This window comes from Procambarus clarkii, chromosome 67, assembly GCF_040958095.1.
Source record: "Procambarus clarkii isolate CNS0578487 chromosome 67, FALCON_Pclarkii_2.0, whole genome shotgun sequence".
In the NCBI taxonomy this organism is placed as follows: domain Eukaryota; kingdom Metazoa; phylum Arthropoda; class Malacostraca; order Decapoda; family Cambaridae; genus Procambarus; species Procambarus clarkii.
The window spans coordinates 13,870,334-13,891,100 of NC_091216.1; the positions used below are offsets into that span (position 1 = coordinate 13,870,334).

The window sequence follows — 20,767 nt, forward strand, 5'->3', positions numbered from 1 at the left end:
TTGTATTGTTCTTTATCTCTTTTATAGTTTTCTGTTCCAATTTCATTCTTCAATCTGATATAACTACATCAATTTCTGCTCTATTTCTACAAGCTCCCCGTTTAAATTATTATTTCTTGGTATGGATAGTGTTTACACCCATAGTATGGATAGTGGACTCCCAACCTGGGAACAGGTTGGGTGTCCTTGAGATAACATGATTCCAATAACAGGTGAACCTCTGACTGGGTTACAAAGATATGTAGTGCATGACCTGGTAGAGCATTGAAGGCTGAAGTTGGAAGCCTGTGCAGCAACAAGAGGAAAGCAAAGTAGCCCCAGGAAAACCAGATACTTTGGGAGTTGCAAAGAAAAGATTCTTATCAACACAACGCTGTAAGAAAGCAGGTTTGTGTTCAAAACCATGCAGGTTTTGAACACTGTGTTACAAGATGCATAACTGGCAGACCCCTCACAGTGTTCAAGAGAGAACTTGATAAATACCTCAAAAAAATACCTGATCAACCAGGCTGAGAGCAGCCGTGTCCAACAGCCGGTCGGCCGAGCGGACAGCATGCTGGATTTGTAATCTTGTGGTCCTGGGTTCGATCCCAGGCGCCGGCGAGAAACAATGGGCAGAGTTTCTTTCACCCTATGCCCCTGTTACCTAGCAGTGAAATAGGTACCTGGGTGTTAGTCAGCTGTCACGGGCTGCTTCCTGGGGGTGGAGGCCTGGTCGAGGACCGGGCCGCGGGGACACTAAAAAGCCCCGAAATCATCTCAAGATAACCTCAAGAATCAAGACCAGTTCAGCAACCAGGAGGCCTGGTCGTGGACCGGGCCGTGGGGACGTTAAGCCCTGAAATCATTCCACATGGTAAGGTATGTGTGTCACAGCTTCAATACAACTATAAAAGCACACAGAAGCTGGCAAATGATTACTTCAAAGTCCCTACATGAAAGTAAATCTTTATGTATCAGTTTGAATTAACATAAAAGTTGTGCCATTTTTTAAGCAGGAGATTAAAGTAGAACAATTCTATAAAATACTTTAATATTCATCAAAATTAAATTACAGACAGTAATTCACAATATTTAATTATTTCCTAGGAATGTATAAAAAAAATATTTAACCAGTAGTATATACATAAAGCATTACTATTCGTACCAATAAATTTTACTATGTATTACTGAATATGAAAAATACAATTAAAAAACATTCTTCGTAGTAAGGTGTAACACAGTTTATTGTTCGTACATCATAAAATTTCAAGAGTTGCAGAATGAGCTTCCTCAATAGCAAAATAATGGTAACATTTGTGTCTCTTCATGTATTCTGTACAATCTTGCATTGGGTAGTTCTCATAAAAAGGGGGGGGGGGGAAATATCATTATTCCAGTTACATCCCAAAGGAAATGAAGTGAATTAAAGAGCAAAGTGTTTAATCCTGCTAATATCTCAAGAATAATCGCATTGCTAAACAATACTGTAGTACCGTACAGCAGACGAGTGTATGCATCCAAGCTATATTGTCCCAGGCTTACACACCTGCTTGATGGGGTTCTGGGAGTTGTTCTACTCCCAAGTCTGGCCCGAGGCCAGGCTTGACTTGAGAGAGTTTGTTTCATCAGGCTGTTGGACCAAGCTCTCACAAGTCATCACTGGATATATTTCCCAAAGGGAACTTTTCCTCCCACAGACACACACACATTGTACAGTCAAAGGTTATACAGTATTTGTTCTATCCACTCAATCTGATCCCGGCTCCTCCTCAGAGGCATTACTTGACTCGGCATCTGCATCCTCATCTTCCTCCTCCTCTTCCTCCTCAGATTCCTAGGTAAAAACAGCAAAAAGGGAAATGGTTGGTTAATTACAAAATTAGAGCCTAATAAAACAAAAAACAAAGTGCAAGTTTTGACTACAGTAACATGTCAAGAATATATTTATATAAACAACAGTAATAATTAGAACGGCACAAATGCTGCTTTAGTAACAAACCAAACAAAAATTTTACTCTTCACATACTATTAAATAATACTAGAAAATAATAATACATGTACTGTAACTGAGAAAATCAGAGCGAGCCATAAGGAGGATTCAAACTCATTTTGATAATGATAATACACAAACACAATAATGGCTTTTGGCTCCTGGGTACCAGAATGCTGTCTTGCTGGCCTGCCTGTGGTGGCAGCATCACTGCTTGTGGGTCTAGGGGGTCACCTGTTCCTCTGGCCTCCACATTTTGCCCTGAGCTATGGCTGGCAGACTTTCATGAGTTTTCCTTGCTTTTTTGCATTTCTTGTTTGTCTTTAGTGTCTTTGCCCTCAACTGTTTGGACTCCAGGTTTATTTATTTATTTGCCCCCTTCCTAATTTGGGCGAGTGTCCTGGGCTGGGTGGATGCATACCACCCACTTCCTACAGGGACGAAGTTACCAGCAATTTTCAACAGTCCCAGTTACAAATGGACTTCAGTTTAGTGTTAGTTGTTCCTGACCTCGGGTGCTTGCCCTGAATTACTGGTCCCTACGTCCAGTTTTTCTGCTTGTTGACTATCTGGTGTCCCTTCGAGGATTTTGGTATCGGTCAGCTGGTAGTCCGTGCTCACTTCCTTGCTGGGCCAATTTTTGCTGCTCTCATTAGCATTTTCTCCACAGTCGTGTTCAGGCTCAGGGCTTGCTTTGGGATGTCCACCTGTTGGCCTTTGGTGCTCCTCCAGTTTCACCACGTGTGTTTAGCGTGCTGCTGGTGCCCCTCTGCCATGTACTCGCATGATACACAAATGCTAGTCTTCATTGCTGAAGCACCATTTTAAGTTAGATAAGGAAGCTACCGAGGAGGCTTGCCAGAATGTAATGCACTGAAATATCTATCATGGGCTCTCAGAAGCTCCTTGTCCTAGTTCTGGTCTCTTCTTTCCTACGGGGTGGGTTAACCCTTGAACAGTGGCTACAGCAAAATGGTCATTCCTGCCTATGCGCAATAAATAAATTACAAAATTTCACTATAGAATTATTAATTTGTATGCAAAATGTAAGAAAAGCACGAAAATACCTGAATATTAATCATTTCACTGGGTGGAGGCACTGTGGAAGGTTGTGTGGTGAGTGTGTCTGGCCCCGTCAACACCTAGTGCCCGACTTTGCTGACACTTCCCGTGTTATACTTGGGATGTTTCACCCATTATTTTATCACTTGTTTCTCTTTATTTACAAGAGTACGTGTGTTGCATAACTTGATAAATCACACAACACCTGGCAATGTTTCAATTGATGATTGGTTTACCTGGTATACAATGGTGTTAGGCTCTGGGCGATGACATATGGCCTAATCTCGCCATATGGGCAAGAGAATAGATTGAAACAAAGGCGTAAGCCACTAATGTGGTACCATATGAACATCAAGAACAATATCATGTAATTATGATGAAATTTTATACAATGACAGCATTCCCTTATTCACATCCATGACGATAACTGCATTCACCTAGTAACATAACCATGAAATGATAGCAGAATTTTTGTCACGAGTCCAGATAAACTCCATTACATCCAAAACCAGACAATAATGGTTTAAATCATCTTATGATGATAACCTCATTACCCGGTGAATCAACATGACGATAACCGCTGTCTAAGTGTTAAGTCTAGTTGGCTCATGACTGGTGGGGAGGGGAGGGTAGGCTGCCTACAAACTCGGGTGACCCAGGCTGCCAACTTGTGGTCATGCACATTACAATTAGTGCTTGTCACAATAATCGTGTGCCTCATTACCGCTGGATACCTCATGTTTTCAAGCAGCTACTTGGTGGGGGTTTCTTGGGTTTGGGATAACCTCTTGACTCAAAAGCTACTCTTAGACTGGGCCAGATTCTGGTCCTTGTTCTTAACAGGCATGGGTAGTGCATCTCCCAAAGGTTTAGTCGGACTAACACTTATCATAGGGAGCTACTAAGGGGACCCCTAAGAATGGCGCAGCAGTTAAAACATTGAACAAAAATTAATTCATTGCTCTGGGCTAATCTCCGGTCATTAAATGCCTGCACTCCTCCTACTACTCTCATTCTCTTTCCAAATTTACCCAATTCAGATCTTTGTTATCACTATGTAGTCCCGGTTAAATGTAAACCCTCATTTTCTCATTAAGTTCTTTGACGAGAAAAGTTCTTTCATAGTCATGTTATATCACGACAATGATATATCACAACTATCATTTATAGTTGCAATATAAACAACTGCCTATTTTGCCCCCTCACGTGGATAAGTTTAGGAAGACAAGTTTCCCCCCATCCAAATCTTCCTTATCTAGATCTACCATGAATAATAATTAACAGTGAAAGACACTTGCTTTAAAAATATTGGAATCCTGTCCAACTGATACAATTTGTTTTAGATTCAAGCGCATCCAATCTACAATAATCTTTGTCCCGGTGGACTGCGGGATTTAAAATTATGAATCTGGTGATCCGTGAGCTCCAAAAGGTTAGCGACCGCTGGTTTAGAGCAATGCCAATCAAACTAAAATATCAGACAAAAGACCTTACCTCCTTCCCTTTTGTTTCCTTTACTTCTTTCTTTGATTTCTTTTTCAGTGGCTTATCTTCGTCACTTTCATCATCACTAGAGTCATCTTCAATGAATTCTTTAGATTTGAAGCCCCCACCTGAGCCGGCTTTGGTTGGTGAAATCGACACTGCTGCCTTCTTAGGGGACTTGCTAGGTGTTTTTGATGCAGGCGCTCCTCCACCAGATGCTTTATACTCCTTCATGGCTTGTTCGTACTCTCGCTTTGCCTCTCCTGCTTTCTTTTCCCATTCCTATTAAAAGCAAGAATTTTTTGTTTAAACATAATTTCAAGATGAACTTGAGTTTTTAAATAATGGACATCATTCAGGAAAGAACAGCGAGATAAAAATTTGTGCCCGAACAAAATTTATGTCTTGTAGGTTTATTACGTACTCGGCGATATGTAATATAAATAAAATTAGGATAGGATTTCGGGTTGAGCTACTAAGTTCATAAAATGAATGGTTTGAAATAAAAAAAAAATATTCCACATAACCTTAAAATAATCCCATGACATATCAATAGCCTGTCACACAACACACACAAATTTAGTTCTTCTGCATAATGTAAAATAAAATGTTAATTAAAATAAATAATTTTTTTTAGCAGAATTTACAGAAATTGGGGGCCACAATTTGACCAAGGTTCAACAGCTACTAACTTGGCCGTTGTTAGTTAGTTTAAAATCCTGACAAGCATTGTGCACTTGGTGTTATGCAGTGGTAGGCTGCTTCTGTGGTGGAATACTGCTGGAGTGTCAAACAACTTCCTTATCTTTTATGCTATATCATAAATAATATAACAATTGGACGAGTGATATTTGGGTTTTAATACCAGTCTCCTTTTACTATATTATTCAACTTTTTCCTTTAGGCTAATATCTCCAAACCCCAGAAAAATAGGGAAAAATTAAGTCTGTATTAATTGCCTAAATTAGGCAATTAATGAAATATTTATATTTGAGTGAAATGTTTTATTTGTGTGAAGTAATGGGCAACTAATTTTAATGGGCTAATTTTGTAATGGATTCTAAATGAAATGATTCAGTAACCATAAAATCAAAGACAAAAACAAACATGAAAGTCATACTTACTGTTTTGTCTTCAAGAGCTCTCCATTTCTGTCCTGCCACCTTGGAAATTTCAGTGATTGAGATGCCTGGATTTTCTTTCTTAATCTGTTCTCTGTGTTCATTCAACCAAATGAAGTAGGCAGACTGAGGTCTCTTTGGCTTCTGGGAATCTTTCTCCTTTTTCGGCCGGCGCTTACGAGGCTTCTCGGAGACAGTCTTAGATTTTTGCTTCTGTCGAGGTGAAAATTTGGCTTGAAATATTATTCAAAGCACAAAAGTCTCAAATTTCAACAGAATACCATTCTACCAGTCTCACAAATATGTTTTCTTACTTTGCAATCTACTGCCACTCAACAGCTGTTATTGATAGTTGTCCAACAGGAGACCATCTTTACATGTGCTGATTATCAAGGTAGCCTTTTCTAACTCTCCCGTCATACAAATAAACACATTACTTTATCATATGCAGTATTTTAACAAAGAATACGTGGGCATTTAATATTACATTTGCTCTATAGATAAAACGCCATGGGAATCTAAATGAAAGCATAAAATAGTATTACTTGTGATAAAAGCAGAAGCGGAAGAACATGAAAGCCATTGAACATAATATCAACAGTGTGCCACCAGCACTGAGTCAAACCCTGATGCAGCTATCCTGCATCTGTCAAAAAGTTTGAGATTAGCAAACTATACTGTCTATGCGCTCGGTAATATGAACTATATAGGGCTTAAGTTTCCCCTTCGAGTTAGCCGAACATTTGAGTTACATGACTTTTTACTGGGAATAAGCAAAAATTAACACTCAAATTTATTCTGATTTCTTGTTTGGCACAAATTGCAGTAACCTAAATTTGTATTAAGAGTTTAAAAGTCAAGCTTACCTGATACTTATTTATTAGTTTTTAGTTCAGTGCAACTTTTTAACCCATAGGGTAAAATTTCCATTGGGGTTAAAAGATAAAAAGTGAAAAAAACTTGAACAGGAATTCATTCTTATTACTCATTTCAGGTTACCGGGACCCAAATTACCGCGCTCATATAGTGCAGTATCCATGATCACGTGCATGCCAGAATGAATGAAATCTATAGTTCTATACTGAGCACAAGGTGCAAAAAAATACATTTCACATACTTTATTTAGGTTGCCAGATCCTCCATCTGGTGGATCAAAGTCTGAAAGTCTACTTTCAAGTGTGGTCTAGAGCAGACACTTGCGAGATACTGTACCAACGCTCAGTGCGCTCAACTCACACCAAAGTATCACCTGTGTACTTCTGTATATTCGACCAAATATATATATAGTATCTTAGTGTCTGTGTTTATTTGTCACCATACTTTACGTAACAATAGAACCGTTACATTGGTTCTACATTACGTGTGAATGTAACAAGTAGCTAACTGGTAGTTAGGAGGGATAATTGGCTATCCTGGTGATTCCCTTCAATGCTCAAAAGGAGCACTGAGCGATAGTTTTGTTATTTTGTATTAAGGCAGGTGGTCGCTTTGGTGGGAGATAAAGTGTCTTTGCCCTTTACCTCCCTCCTAAACACTTGTTGAAACCATCTGCAAAGATCCTTGTCACTGTGGCACACAGACCAGTAAGAGCTTGGTGTGTATATAATGTCATGGATCAACCCTGGCCTGCCTCGGGGAATGACTGAGGGACCATTCAGAAATGGGCATTTCCTTTTAATGCTCAATTTGTTTTGTATCTAATTTAAACATGTATCCTCTACTTTTACCTATAACCAGAGTGATATTCTTCCTTGTATACCTTCACATACTCTTTGAAGCACTTACAATCAGTTAATACATACAGCTGTACGAACTTGCCTAACAGTGTGCATCGTGCTTTTAGAAATCTTGATTATTTTACATGGCAACAAGTAGCCTGGAAAAAAAATATATATATACATGTACAAAATATGAATGACATATATACCTTTTCTTTCTTTTCTTTCTTTTTCTTCTCTCCATCCTCAGAGCCTCCCTCAGAGTCCCCACCAGAATCTGTACTGTCACCAGCATAACTGTCGTATCTGAAAATGAGAATAAAATGAGCACTTGGTGGTGCTAAAGTGGCGGGATGAGCACTTGGGTGGTGCTAAAGTGGCGGGATGAGCACTTGGGTGGTGCTAAAGTGGCGGGATGAGCACTTGGGTGGTGCTAAAGTGGCGGGATGAGCATGGTGCTAAAGTGGCGGGATGAGCACTTGGGTGGTGCTAAAGTGGCGGGATGAGCACTTGGGTGGTGCTAAAGTGGCGGGATGAGCACTTGGGTGGTGCTAAAGTGGCGGGATGAGCATTTGGTGGTGCTAAAGTGGCGGGATGAGCACTTGGGTGGTGCTAAAGTGGCGGGATGAGCACTTGGGTGGTGCTAAAGTGGCGGGATGAGCACTTGGGTGGTGCTAAAGTGGCGGGATGAGCACTTGGGTGGTGCTAAAGTGGCGGGATGAGCACTTGGGTGGTGCTAAAGTGGCGGGATGAGCACTTGGGTGGTGCTAAAGTGGCGGGATGAGCACTTGGGTGGTGCTAAAGTGGCGGGATGAGCACTTGGGTGGTGCTAAAGTGGCGGGATGAGCACTTGGGTGGTGCTAAAGTGGCGGGATGAACACTTGGGTGGTGCTAAAGTGGCGGGATGAGCACTTGGGTGGTGCTAAAGTGGCGGGATGAGCACTTGGGTGGTGCTAAAGTGGCGGGATGAGCACTTGGGTGGTGCTAAAGTGGCGGGATGAGCACTTGGGTGGTGCTAAAGTGGTGGGACACTATTAATCTAAGGTTTTGCAGGAATGTAGAAACCAAAGTAACATTAAATGTTACCTTCCATTAAAGCCCATAAACAGGGGCTTGAAACATTTGCACTACAATAACTCGCTCAGCATAACTTCGGGTGTGTTGCAGGTGGTGCGCCAGGCCATTTGACTTTATATTTATATATCCCTTTAGAGCATTCTATTGTGAACAATTTGATACCAAAATGAACGACGTAGCACGAAAATTGTGATAAGAACACTAAAAAGAGCACTTTAGTGTGGGTGTGCGCTCATGGGTATCGCTAAGCTGATTTTTGGGTTTGATGCAGAGGGCGCACTGGGCCTTTTGACCCTATATGCAAATATCCCTTTAGAGAATTCTATTGCGAATAGTTTGGTACCAAAATGAACGACACAGTATAAAAATTAAGGTTGAAAAGTGAAAAAAAAAAAGAGTATAAACATTTTAGTGCGGGTGTGCGCTCACAGGAAACGCTCTGTCGACCTTGGGGTGTGCTGGGGGTCGAGCTCCGGGCTGGGCAGTGTTAAATTGTTACGAGACAATAAATGTTTATAATTCATTGTGTTGGGAGACAGGCAACTAGTGAATATATACATGTTAGGCTTAAATCGAAGCCCCCCCCCCCCCAACGTCGAATTACTGATCCTGCCAAGCACTGTAAGCCCTCAACAAGCTGGCTAACCCCTGGGTACCTATTTACAGCTAGGTGAACAGGAGCATTAGGTAATGCGCCCAGCCATTTCTGTTCCGCCTGAGATACAAACCCTGAAAGCTTAGTGTAGATGATCACAATGAATGTAGTGCAAAGTTGATGAATTTTAAAACTATAAACTAATTAAAACACAAATTGAATTTATATTAATTAATGGACTGTATTTTCAAAATACAATCTTATGGCTAGAAAGATGACTATGGGACCATGAAAAAGACTGACGTTAGTGACTGTAGAATATTAAGACTAACATCTTATGTACAAGTACAGTACTGAAAAAAAAAACAAATACAAGACTATTACAATGTATCATGAATAAGCATGTCTGAACTGTCAGAGGTAACGAATTACACTTGTATGATGAAGGCAGGTATACAGTCACTCCTAATTATTATAATTCAAGGGTAATAACCTGATGGTATTGGTGAACCAACAAAGATAACTGGCTCAATTGTAATCACTGCATCTGTATGAAAATTGACACACATGAAGTGTTAATAATTATCTAGTCACCCATAGAAAATTAACGTGCAAAGAAATTTAGTTTTCCGCTAGCCAGAGAATGTGTTTCCTTTCAGGTAACCATGGTAAATAAAGTTTCTAATTGTAGCTTTATTTTCAGTGGGAAATTACAAGCACAAATCTGCATGTCACTTTTCCATTCTAAGAAACTTTTGTCTTAATACATGAACTTAAGAGAACACCTGTCCAGAGGGTTACAATAATCATAAAATTTAATTCCTCTTATTTTGAAGAAATATGCAACACTGTATTAACACAGCCTTTTTGACCTTCAGATTTTGCAGTTCATTCATGAAAACCAAACTTTGCTCTACTGATAACACAGCACTTACTCTTCTGCCACATCACTGCCTTCTTCACCAGGGGCAAAATCTTCATCTTCACTGGAGTCTTCTTCGTCGTCGTCATCGCGCTCTTTGGCTTCCTCACGCACTCGTCTCATGTAAGGATCAGGTTCATCAGCGTCACTGTCAGCAAAGTCATCCTTTCTACCTCCCATTTCCTGAAACAAATATATAGTAATGTTTTTATAATCAATCATCACAATTCACAAACTCGGTACTCTATTTGATAAATTTACGAAACATGAAGTAGAAATTTAGTAAAAAAGTCTAATAAATGTATTGTGCAGGATTTACTATAAAGTTCACAAATTTTTGCGCTCTTAGACATTTACAAAACATTCCTATATCATAGCATCTTTCAAACATTCCACATTGCCTTCTGCACCCCAAGATGCACTCTACATACACACGTGTGAAGAAATTCTACACATTTATTCTCACTTGTCATTGTTAAGTGTGGAAATTTACTCATTTTGATCATGCATATAAAATAAAGAAATATATTATCTAGTATTATAACAAATAATAATGAATAAATATTACACGTATAGGTTATATTTTTCCCTGCTAAAATAGTTTTATTTATTTTTGCCTATGTATTGGTTCATGACGCCGCAGTGTGTCAGTGGTGGGCAGGTTTCTTTGTTTTTTCCTCGAGGGCTCTTGCCACACGGTTTTGCAGGCAGCCACAACCAGTCAGGAGATTCACAGTTAGTTGCAACCAGTCACAGGCAGTCCCAGTTAGTAAACAATGTAAGTGTGATCAGGCACGTGAGCAGTCTGCCTCATGAGCCACCAACCGATAGGAAGGGAACCAAGAATCATACCATTTTAATCCCCTCCAAACATTTAGATGCGGCTGGAGGAGTGGGGGATAGGTGGGAAGGATATAAGTGGGAAGGATATAGCTGGGAGGGTCAGAGGTCGGATGAGGGCAAAAGAGGTAGGGATAGAATGAAGAACTCAATCCTTTTTTCTACAAAGTGATAAGGGTAGGCAGGCATGTAATATGATACAAAAAAGCAAACCAACAAAATCGCTAGAAAAAGGTGTAGTGAAGAATAAGGAGAGAGATAACATGTTCCTGAAAATTATTGACCTGTGCAAGTGGATAGACTCAATATCTCCTCATAATAGTACCATGGAAATGATTCCTGCTGTGTTTACTAGTTGTGTTTTGCGGGGGTTGAGCTTTGCTCTTTCGGCCCGCCTCTCAACTGTCAATCAACTGTTTACTAACTACTATTTTTTTTTTTCACACCACACACACACCCCAGGAAGCAGCCCGTGACAGCTGACTAACTCCCAGGTACCTATTTACTGCTAGGTAACAGGGGCACTTAGGGTGAAAGAAACTTTGCCCATTTGTTTCTGCCTCGTGCGGGAATCGAACCCGCGCCACAGAATTACGAGTCCTGCGCACTATCCACCAGGCTACCAGGCCCCATGCTGTGTATAGTTTGCATTGTTCTTGTTGTGATGCTCTTAATTAACAAAGTCCAGCTCCCTGTGTATTATTATCTTAACTGAATAAACATATTAGTTACAGGCACTTTTCGCCATGATTTCCCAAAGTAATATCAAGTAATATCACGCACTGTTCTATTTAATTATTGGGTGCCAGCTCTCGGTTTTGAGACCCCAGAGCCTACTAACACTAAATAAAAAAATTTGGCGTGAGAACCACTTTGTTGTCATTTCTCTAGAATAGCATTCACACACTGGAGCAAGGCTGATGATCCAGTGATGGGATATACCTGAATGTTTGGCTAGAGATTGGTGTTGACACTACATTTCCACCTGAGAAATAGTCAACCTCAGCGGTTGCTCTCATATATAATTTGTCAATGATAGCCCGCAGAAAGACCACCATTGGGATTGGTGCTATTTCATGTAGTTAGAGTTGTTGCAGAAAATCATACCCTCACATGCCACAAGCACAGATAAAACTTGTTTAACTCCAAAAGATAGAAAAAAAGAGAAGGGTGAAAAACAGAGAAAAACAGAAAGGAGGAGGGTATTAGGAAGAAAAAAAAATTGACAAGAGGGAAGAAGAGAGAGAATTGATAGAGAAAGCAAGTTAGAGGATGTAATAGCAAAGGAACAATGATTTTCAACAGGAGAGAGCGGGGACCAGCCAATAGCACCAACATGCCTGCACGTCTGGAGGATCGTCATCGTTGACGTGACACAGCTTGGCAACTCCAGAATCTTTGCGTCTTATCTGAGTGATAGTACTGGGGGAGGGCTATGCTAGTGGTGTTCCCAATACCATCAATATACAGTACCGAGATCATCGATAAAAGGTGGACAGTGGCGATTGATGCAAAAAACCAGCGTTGAATGTAATGAAACGCCATTTTCTGGGTGAGACCCGGAGGCTCCCCGGAGCTTTACCGGCTGATATGCTAATGTCAGACTTTGGCATCAGTCATGTGTATGGAGTTCTAGGGCCTACCGGGGACCACGAGCCAGAACCTGGCCCCCTCAGAGAGGCAAGGGGAGCAATGGCCTATAGAAACCCCCGTGTGGTTGGAAGCATTCTATGTCTGCCATCGACCGGGTCAAGCATCCAGAAAGGTAAGCATTCCAAAACAAACCCCTATTCTGGTGAAAATTGCTACCTAAGCCGAACTAGTGAATAGAACTCTTCAACAGAAAACACGGAAACTAGTATGACGTCATACGTCACCGCGCCGCTGTCTGCGCAGCTCCCCCCTCCCCGGGAGGGGGAAGGGGGAGCCCCAGACCTCCCACGCCGGCTATCCACCCATCAGTTCTGAGGCTGGATGTCAAAACACGCGAAAAACGCCGACCGGAGGGAGGGAGGGTTGCCGGGGAGCCTCCGGGTCTCACCCAGAAAATGGCGTTTCATTACATTCAACGCTGGTTTTCTGGGGGGAGCCCCGTCGGCTCCCCGGAGCTAACTACCCACAGAGGAAGGTCAAAGGGACAAAACCGGGAGGCGGACACCACGCACCCCCCAAGGAGGCGAGACAACCGGCAGCAAACGCCAACCCAAGGCGCCACAGCCCCGAAAATCCCGGGAACAACACGAGAACCACGAGCAGCAAGGCCCCTGCACGAACACCAAAAATCCATGCCCGAAAGACTGCAAGGCCACGTCGCCCAGACGGCAGCGAGAGCAGCGAAGCCACGAACGCCACAGGCATAAGGGAAGAACACAGGCAGCTTAGCCACAAGAACACGGCTGACCACCCGGGACACCATCACCCGCGAACCGGGAAGAACAGAACCGGATCAACGCAAAACGCGCTCCGGACCCAAACGCCGTGGCACGCAAACAACAGCAGAGGGCCGCCACTGAACACAAAAACGACACACCCCCGGCCCGACCAACGAAGCACCAACAAACCCTGGACCCCTCCAGAATGCAGCAGCCCCACCCCGCGCCAGAAAAGATGGAGACTGCTGCCATCAAACAACCAAAACGCTAAAACCGAAGGAGCAAGAAAACACAGCGAACCGACCCCCAGAGGCAAAGGCCCAAAGGAAAGAGCCGACGAAAAAACACACCGGAACCGAAGGGGCACTACCAACCGAGGAGAAGACAGAGCACGCTGACCAGAGACCAGGATGGTGCAAGCGGCGCACGAACAGGCCGGAGGTGAAATGACGCACAAGACAGCTGACTAACGGTGCAGAAGCAACACCAAGACCGAAAGCAAGCTGAAGCGGCTCCGCCTGCGCCGCACGAAAAGAGGCGACAGTATGTGGCAAGACGACGGCCCCCAACCCCCACTAGAAAACCAAGCCGAGAGTAAACCAAGCCAACAAGAAGGACCCACCGAAGAAGGGACAGGAAAAGGAAGGACCGCCAAAATACCCCATACTGCCGCCAAGAAGCACGCAGGTGGGACACCTACCACGAAGCCACCCGACCACCAACCGGAGGCGAGACCACGAGGCAGAACATAAGCAGCCCCGACAAGGCCCCCCCGAGCCCAGGAAAAAGGCGGAGCCGCGAGAAGATCTCGGGCGCGACCACCGAAACCCAGGCGGCACAAGGAGATGGAACGTCTGCCGAACAGAAAAACTCCGAAGCATGCAAGCCCGCCAGGAGTTCAGAAACGACGGGTCCGACGCGAGACATCGCAAGAACCCCCCCAAAAAAAATAAAACAACAACAACAACCGGCAGGGCAAGCTAGGAAAACCAAAGAAGGCGGAAGGGTCGCCGCCAGAACAGGACCCGAACCAAGGGGCCCGAACAACTGCAACAGACCGAAACAAAGAAGCACATCACAGGACACAGGCTGACCAACGCCTAAGAACACACGCAGAACATTCCTGCTGCAGAAGAGGCAGGAAGAAAGAGCAGAAGCACAAAAAAAAAAAACCAGGAGAACAACCAGGGGTGGACAATCAGGCAGGGACAAAAACCCCACGCAATCCCCAGGCACAAAACGGCAGCAAAGCGCCACTCCACAACCGGACACAGGAACAAGGACACGCCACCGTGAAACACGGTACCAATGCTCACGTGCAGCAGCAGCAGCAACAGGCACCACTGCAACATGCAACATGTAAATAGCAACTCCCCTCTGCAAAGGCAGAGAACGGAGCAGGCAGACCCCAGACAGGGCCAACGGAGACACGACAAAACCCTGCAGGCCCAGAAACCTGCACCAGGCGACCGACGGCGGAGAAACCCCGCTCGATACCTGCTGGATGAGGTACTGGGAGCTCTTTTACACCTCAAGCCCGGCCCAAGGTCAGGCCAGACCGGCCAGAGGATGGCCCACCAGGCAGCTGCTAGGAGCAGTCCACCGGCCCACATACCCCCACAACCAGGACGGGCCGGAACTGCCATACGAAAACAGGCCAGTGCGCCCTGGAAGTCCACGGACGAACCAGCAAGAAGGCTTATGCTCGCAAGTAGGTCGTGTAACAAGCACAGACCACTGATGGTAATACAGTGTTCCCCAAAAGTGCCAATAGCACCACTGCACTCCACTGGTACTATCCCGCAAGTTCTACCAGATAGGCGGGACCCAAGAGCCAGAGCTCAAATCCTGCAAGCACAGCCAGGAGCCTCACCAGGTGAGTACAGAACCAACCCTACAACCCCCACACCTCACAACATTAAAAAAGGAGGGTCCCCTGAACGACTGTAGCATGGGTTGGACATGCACAGGAGGGGGACAGGAAGGGGTGATAAAGGGACAGTCACTGGTGTGCGAACGGTCTCAGTCGTACAAAATTATACCTAAATAAAGACAGGTATATGAACACCGCCGCATCCAGCGCCCGGCCAAAAGACGCCAGACCGCAGAACTCACCTGGCGAATGGTGGCTCGAACTTGACACGACTCAACCGTGCCCAGAAGAACTTGGGAGCACCGCCAGGTGAAGACGCCAGAGCCGGACCCGCAGGAGAACAGGGAGAGGCGAAGGAGGCGGTCCACACCCATGACACAGAAAACCGCGGTGTCCTCCCCACAACTGGGAACCAGGACACCCCTGGCGCAAAGGGGCACATACCGCAGCCAGGGAGAAGAACGAGAGGCGAAGCACTGTAGCAAAAAAGGGCGCAAAACCCCAGCACTGAACCATCGCCCAGACCAAAACAAACTCCACGGCGCATGCGCATAACACGCTGGCCGAACCGCACACCCTCCCTGCGGGAAGGCGCCAGCCAGGACTATTGCACGAGAAAAAGAGCCAAAAGAGGAAGCAGGAACAAGAAAACCGGCCAAAGAAGCAAAGAGCCCAAAAAAAAGGAACCCAAACGGGCGACAAGTAGCCCAAACGGGCGACAAGTAGCCCAAACGGCCGACAAGTAGCCCAACCGGGCGACAAGTAGCCCAACCGGGCGACAAGTAGCCCAACAGGGCGACAAGTAGCCCAACAGGGCGACAAGTAGCCCAACAGGGCGACAAGTAGCCCAACAGGGCGACAAGTAGCCCAACAGGGCGACAAGTAGCCCAACAGGGCGACAAGTACTAGGAGCCGACAGACGTTCCAATAATGCGGGAAGTAGCGAAAAACCTTCCCGTACCCTCGAGAACACAGAAGCCAACACTAGTCCCGAAGGCACACGAAGGCGCAGGCGCACCCGAGATCAAAAGTCACGCAGAACCCCATCGAACGGGGAAACATGACAAAAACACCGTCCCAAAAAGCGGGGGAGGAAACATCCACCCACAGGACGGAACCAACCGACTCAAAGGCCAAGGAACCGAGCCCGGGGAGGGGCCGACGTCCAACAGCACGTACGGCGAGTGGGGAGGAAAAACCCCACTCCGCGTAACCACAAGCCCCGCCTAGAGGGGGATAAAACCCCCCACGGGGTCTAACGGGGCCAAGGCCCCCCAAGTCAGCCCCTCCCCAGCCCCGGGAACCTACACGACAGGCCCCGGGGCCGAGCCGTTCCCCCAAAGCCCCGGCCGTACCAGAAAACCGGGGCAGCCGTGAAAACACTAAGGAAGGGAGCCCACTGGCAGACTCATACAACACGGCTGGAGGAACAGGCCCAAATGCCCCCGTCACTACCCCGGAAGGGGAATTCCCCGAGACTGCCCGAGTCTCAACACCACCAAACACCCCGCCCTGAACCTACAGACGGTAAGGAACCGGATGCAGGCAGGAAGGGTGAACCAGGGGAAAAACGAAATACAACGGGGCAGCCCCGGGGCTCCCGGGGAGGAAACCACGAGAACGTTGCCACCACCAAGGCTCAAGTGCAACGCCCCTGCTGCCCGCACCCGCTTTGTTAGCACAACTGGGTAACCGAGCCACAACGAGCAACCAAACTCGCAGGACACCGGGTCGAAGGTGTCACCGACCCCACAGGCAGCAGACGGAGGCAAAACAGAGAGTCACCCAGAGACAAAAGGTGAGAGCAACCCTCAAACTCGCTGGAAGCGAGGGGGGGGCTCTGGGGTCACATCCATCGGACCCGCGCGCCCCCAGGGGTTTCCCAGGGTCCCGAGCGTTTACTTGAAGAGGACTCGCGCTCAGGTAATCCCAGGCAGGGTACTGCTAACCGGCACCCAAGCTACCAAACAACTTTCTAAGAGCTGAACCCCCGGGACGTGTACACTCACGGGGACCTAGCAGGGGGTACCACCAGAAATACTCAGAACACAAGGGACACAAGGGGCAAGAACGAAGGCAGACCCCCCCACCAGGTATATAAACAAAAGAAAAAGAAAACCCCGCAAGAGGACAGCGTACCCAAGCGGAACAGAGCCGGCCGCTATGATTGGTAAAGACAAGCTGCACAGTACCCCGCGCCCCACCAGTGCAAACACTGCCCCTTACTCTAAGGCGAACAAGGGAGACAGAACACCCGAGCACACAAAGAGCGGCCGAAAACCAAGCGGTAAACGGCCAAGCAGGGGCAGGACCCAAGGAACTTGTGGAAGGTGGCCCCAAGCCCCAAGGGCAGTACTTACAGGGCACCTAGGGAAGGGAACCCTAGGCGCATGCAGCCCGAGTACTGAAGAATCACACCCGGCTCACGCACCACCTAGAAAACAGACACCACACTCTAGGTACAGTGCTGAAACAACCACTGGAGCCGGAGCACATAACCATTGCCTATAGCATCAGCCGAAGAACTGATGGGTGGATAGCCGGCGTGGGAGGTCTGGGGCTCCCCCTTCCCCCTCCCGGGGAGGGGGGAGCTGCGCAGACAGCGGCGCGGTGACGTATGACGTCATACTAGTTTCCGTGTTTTCTGTTGAAGAGTTCTATTCACTAGTTCGGCTTAGGTAGCAATTTTCACCAGAATAGGGGTTTGTTTTGGAATGCTTACCTTTCTGGATGCTTGACCCGGTCGATGGCAGACATAGAATGCTTCCAACCACACGGGGGTTTCTATAGGCCATTGCTCCCCTTGCCTCTCTGAGGGGGCCAGGTTCTGGCTCGTGGTCCCCGGTAGGCCCTAGAACTCCATACACATGACTGATGCCAAAGTCTGACATTAGCATATCAGCCGGTAAAGCTCCGGGGAGCCGACGGGGCTCCCCCCAGAAAATTTATATAAATCTGGAAAAAAAGATCTGTCCCAGTCCCAGGGTCGCTAAACCAGAACCGACAAAATCAATACACTTAGGTAATTACACAATAAATCTGTCATGTTCTACCCCCTTCACAGCCAGTAAGGCATCACCAAAAATTTAAAATTTGCATATCTTGAGATGATTTTGGGGCTTAGCGTCCCCGTGGCCCGGTCCTTGACCAGGCCTTTTTTTACCCCCCCCCCAGAAGCATCCCGTAGCAGCTGTCTAACTCCCAGGTACCTATTTACTGCTAGGTAGCAGAGGCATCAGGGTGAAAGAAACATTTTGCCCATTTGTCTCTGCCTTCACCGGGGATCGAACCCAGAACCTCAGGACTACGAATCCAAAGTGCTGTCCACACAGCTGTCAGGCGCCCAATAATTTCTAAGTCTCGTGCGGTAAAGATATAAATTGGATTATAAGTGAACAAATCCACAAGGACTGTGACGAGGATTCAAACCTACGCACGGGATGTTCCCAGAAGCGCCTTAGTCAACTGTACCACAACATGGTACAGTTGTGTATTATGGTACATACACACAACTATTAAAAAAATAATAAATAAACTTACCATTTTGCCTCTATTCTTGATTCTCAATTTCTTCTGATTGACGTAATCAAACAAGCGATTGTATTCCCCTTTCTCAATACTGCTGAATGTATTGATGACTCCATTCTTAACTTCAACCTTTAACAAAATAAAAATAAAAATTATTTGAAAATAATGCATGAATGTGACACCTTATTAACACTTTCGCGCTTTCCGCAAAGGTCACTCAGCCAACCGAATGTGCGCGCTGCGTTTTTATCGCTTAAGCGTAAAAACAAAAATGTGTATACTCTTTTTACTCTTCTGACCTTAGTTCTCATGCTACGTATTTCATTTTGGTACCAACGTGTTCGCAATAAAATTCTCTAGAAGAACATTAGTAAAATAAGTCACGAAACATATAGGGATACCAGCACCAAATAAATAACTACGTAGATGACTCGCCGTGAGCGCCCATCAGCAATAAAATGTTTTTACTCTTGGGATTGTAATCACCTCCACACTTGTTCTACAGCGTTAATTTTGGTATAAATGGACTCGCAATGAAATTCCCAACACGGTGATATGAATATAAGCGTAGAATAATGATGCAGCCGGCCCGCAAGAGTGTGGGAAGTGGTGAAATTGTTACCCGGTATCGGTGACGGGATGACGCACGGCGCTTTGAAAGTTTATACTTATTTCACTCTCATGACATTAATTTTCTATGTACGTCATTCATTTTTATGTCAATGTGTTCGCAATAGAATGTTCTATGTGCCCATAGGTAAAAAATATCAACAAAGCGTAAGTTAGAATAGCGACAAATATAAAACAACGCTGGAACATATCAGTGAGCGTCAAACACACACGAAATATTTTTACTTTTGTTATGTTTGTCAAGATTATACTTGTTGCACACAGTTATTTTTGGTTGTATATTGATCGGAATAAAATTCCCTAAACAGACATATGCATATAATACATGATATGGGGGAAGAATTACCAGTATAAACGGCTAAAGTCACCCACCTGCAACCCGTTTGGGACAAAATACCATTTGATCGAAGTTATCCACACCTTTCATGAACTTATTGTACGATGCAGCCTAGTGGTGAGAAAGAGAGCCTCATAGCGCGCAGTTTGAAACAAACCCAAAGTAAATCGGATAAAAATTGAATTTTATACAAATATTTTAAAAGTAGACATAACTTTATGTCCACTATGCGTTTACGTTAGACGAAACCGAACGCGCCGGCGCGTCCAGATAGCGCGAAAGTGTTAAGAACAATACCATACTTTCACATTCAAAAGCATACATTTTTGAGTAGTACACAATGTTTGCAACACCAATTTAATTACACAGTAATGCTTATTACAATATTAGGTTTCATCCTTCTCTAAATTAACCATAACCTGTACTTATAACACATTAACGGCAAAAAAAAAACAGCGTTGAATGTAATGAAACGCCATTTTCTGGACGAGACCCGGAGACTCCACGGAGCTATCCAGGCTGATATGTAACTATTAGCTTTCTGGCATCAGTCAAAGTGCATGGAGTTCTTGCCTACCAGGGACCACGAGCCAGAACCTGACCCCCTCAAAGAGGCAAGGGGAGCAATGACAAAGAAATCCCCGTGTGGTTGGGACCATTCTATGTCTGCCATTGACCCAGTCTGGTACCCAGAAAGATAGATGCCCCAAAACAAACCCCTATTCTGGTGAAAATATTGCTACCAAAAGCTGAACGAGTGGACAGAACTCCCCAACGAAAATTAGCAAACGGGCATGACATCACATTGCCGCGCTGCTGTCTGCGTAACTCCCCCGTCCCCGGGAGGAAAAAGGGGGAGCCCCAGACCCTCGTGCCGGTGATCCAACTGGCAGTTCTTAGACTGGATGTCAAAAACACGCAAAAACACCACTAACCAGAAGGAGGGAGGGAGGGATGCTGGGAAGCCTCCGGATCTCACCCAGAAAATGGAGTTTCATTACATTCAACGCTGGTTTTCTGGAGGGGAGCCCCATTGGCTTCTAGGAGCTAACTACCCAAAGACAAAGAAAAACACAGGGACTTACCGGAGGCAGTCAGTCCTCACTCCTCAAAGTGAAGTCGAGATAACTGGCTGCAACCGCCATCCCAATGAAAAGCAGGCCCAATCAGGTCCAAGGACATTTACAAGGTAGCGAGCGGCCAGGATCCTGTTCACCTCCAAAAACCCTGCGCCC

At 45.4% G+C, this 20,767-nt stretch overlaps 1 protein-coding gene across 1 annotated transcript in view; it reads right to left on the bottom strand.

Moving 5' to 3' along the window:
* Positions 1–1,016: 1,016 nt before the first annotated feature.
* Positions 1,017–20,767, bottom strand: part of Ssrp (structure specific recognition protein) — a 59,525-nt gene continuing 39,774 nt past the window's right edge. Inside the window, exons 9-14 of the mRNA XM_045757284.2 lie at positions 18,578–18,694; positions 9,966–10,135; positions 7,568–7,664; positions 5,644–5,853; positions 4,529–4,801; positions 1,017–1,816 (exon numbers count right to left, since the gene is read on the bottom strand). Of these exons, the coding sequence (XP_045613240.1) occupies positions 1,730–1,816; positions 4,529–4,801; positions 5,644–5,853; positions 7,568–7,664; positions 9,966–10,135; positions 18,578–18,694 (954 nt within the window). The 3' untranslated portion in view covers positions 1,017–1,729. The remainder of the gene's footprint in view (positions 1,817–4,528; positions 4,802–5,643; positions 5,854–7,567; positions 7,665–9,965; positions 10,136–18,577; positions 18,695–20,767) is intronic.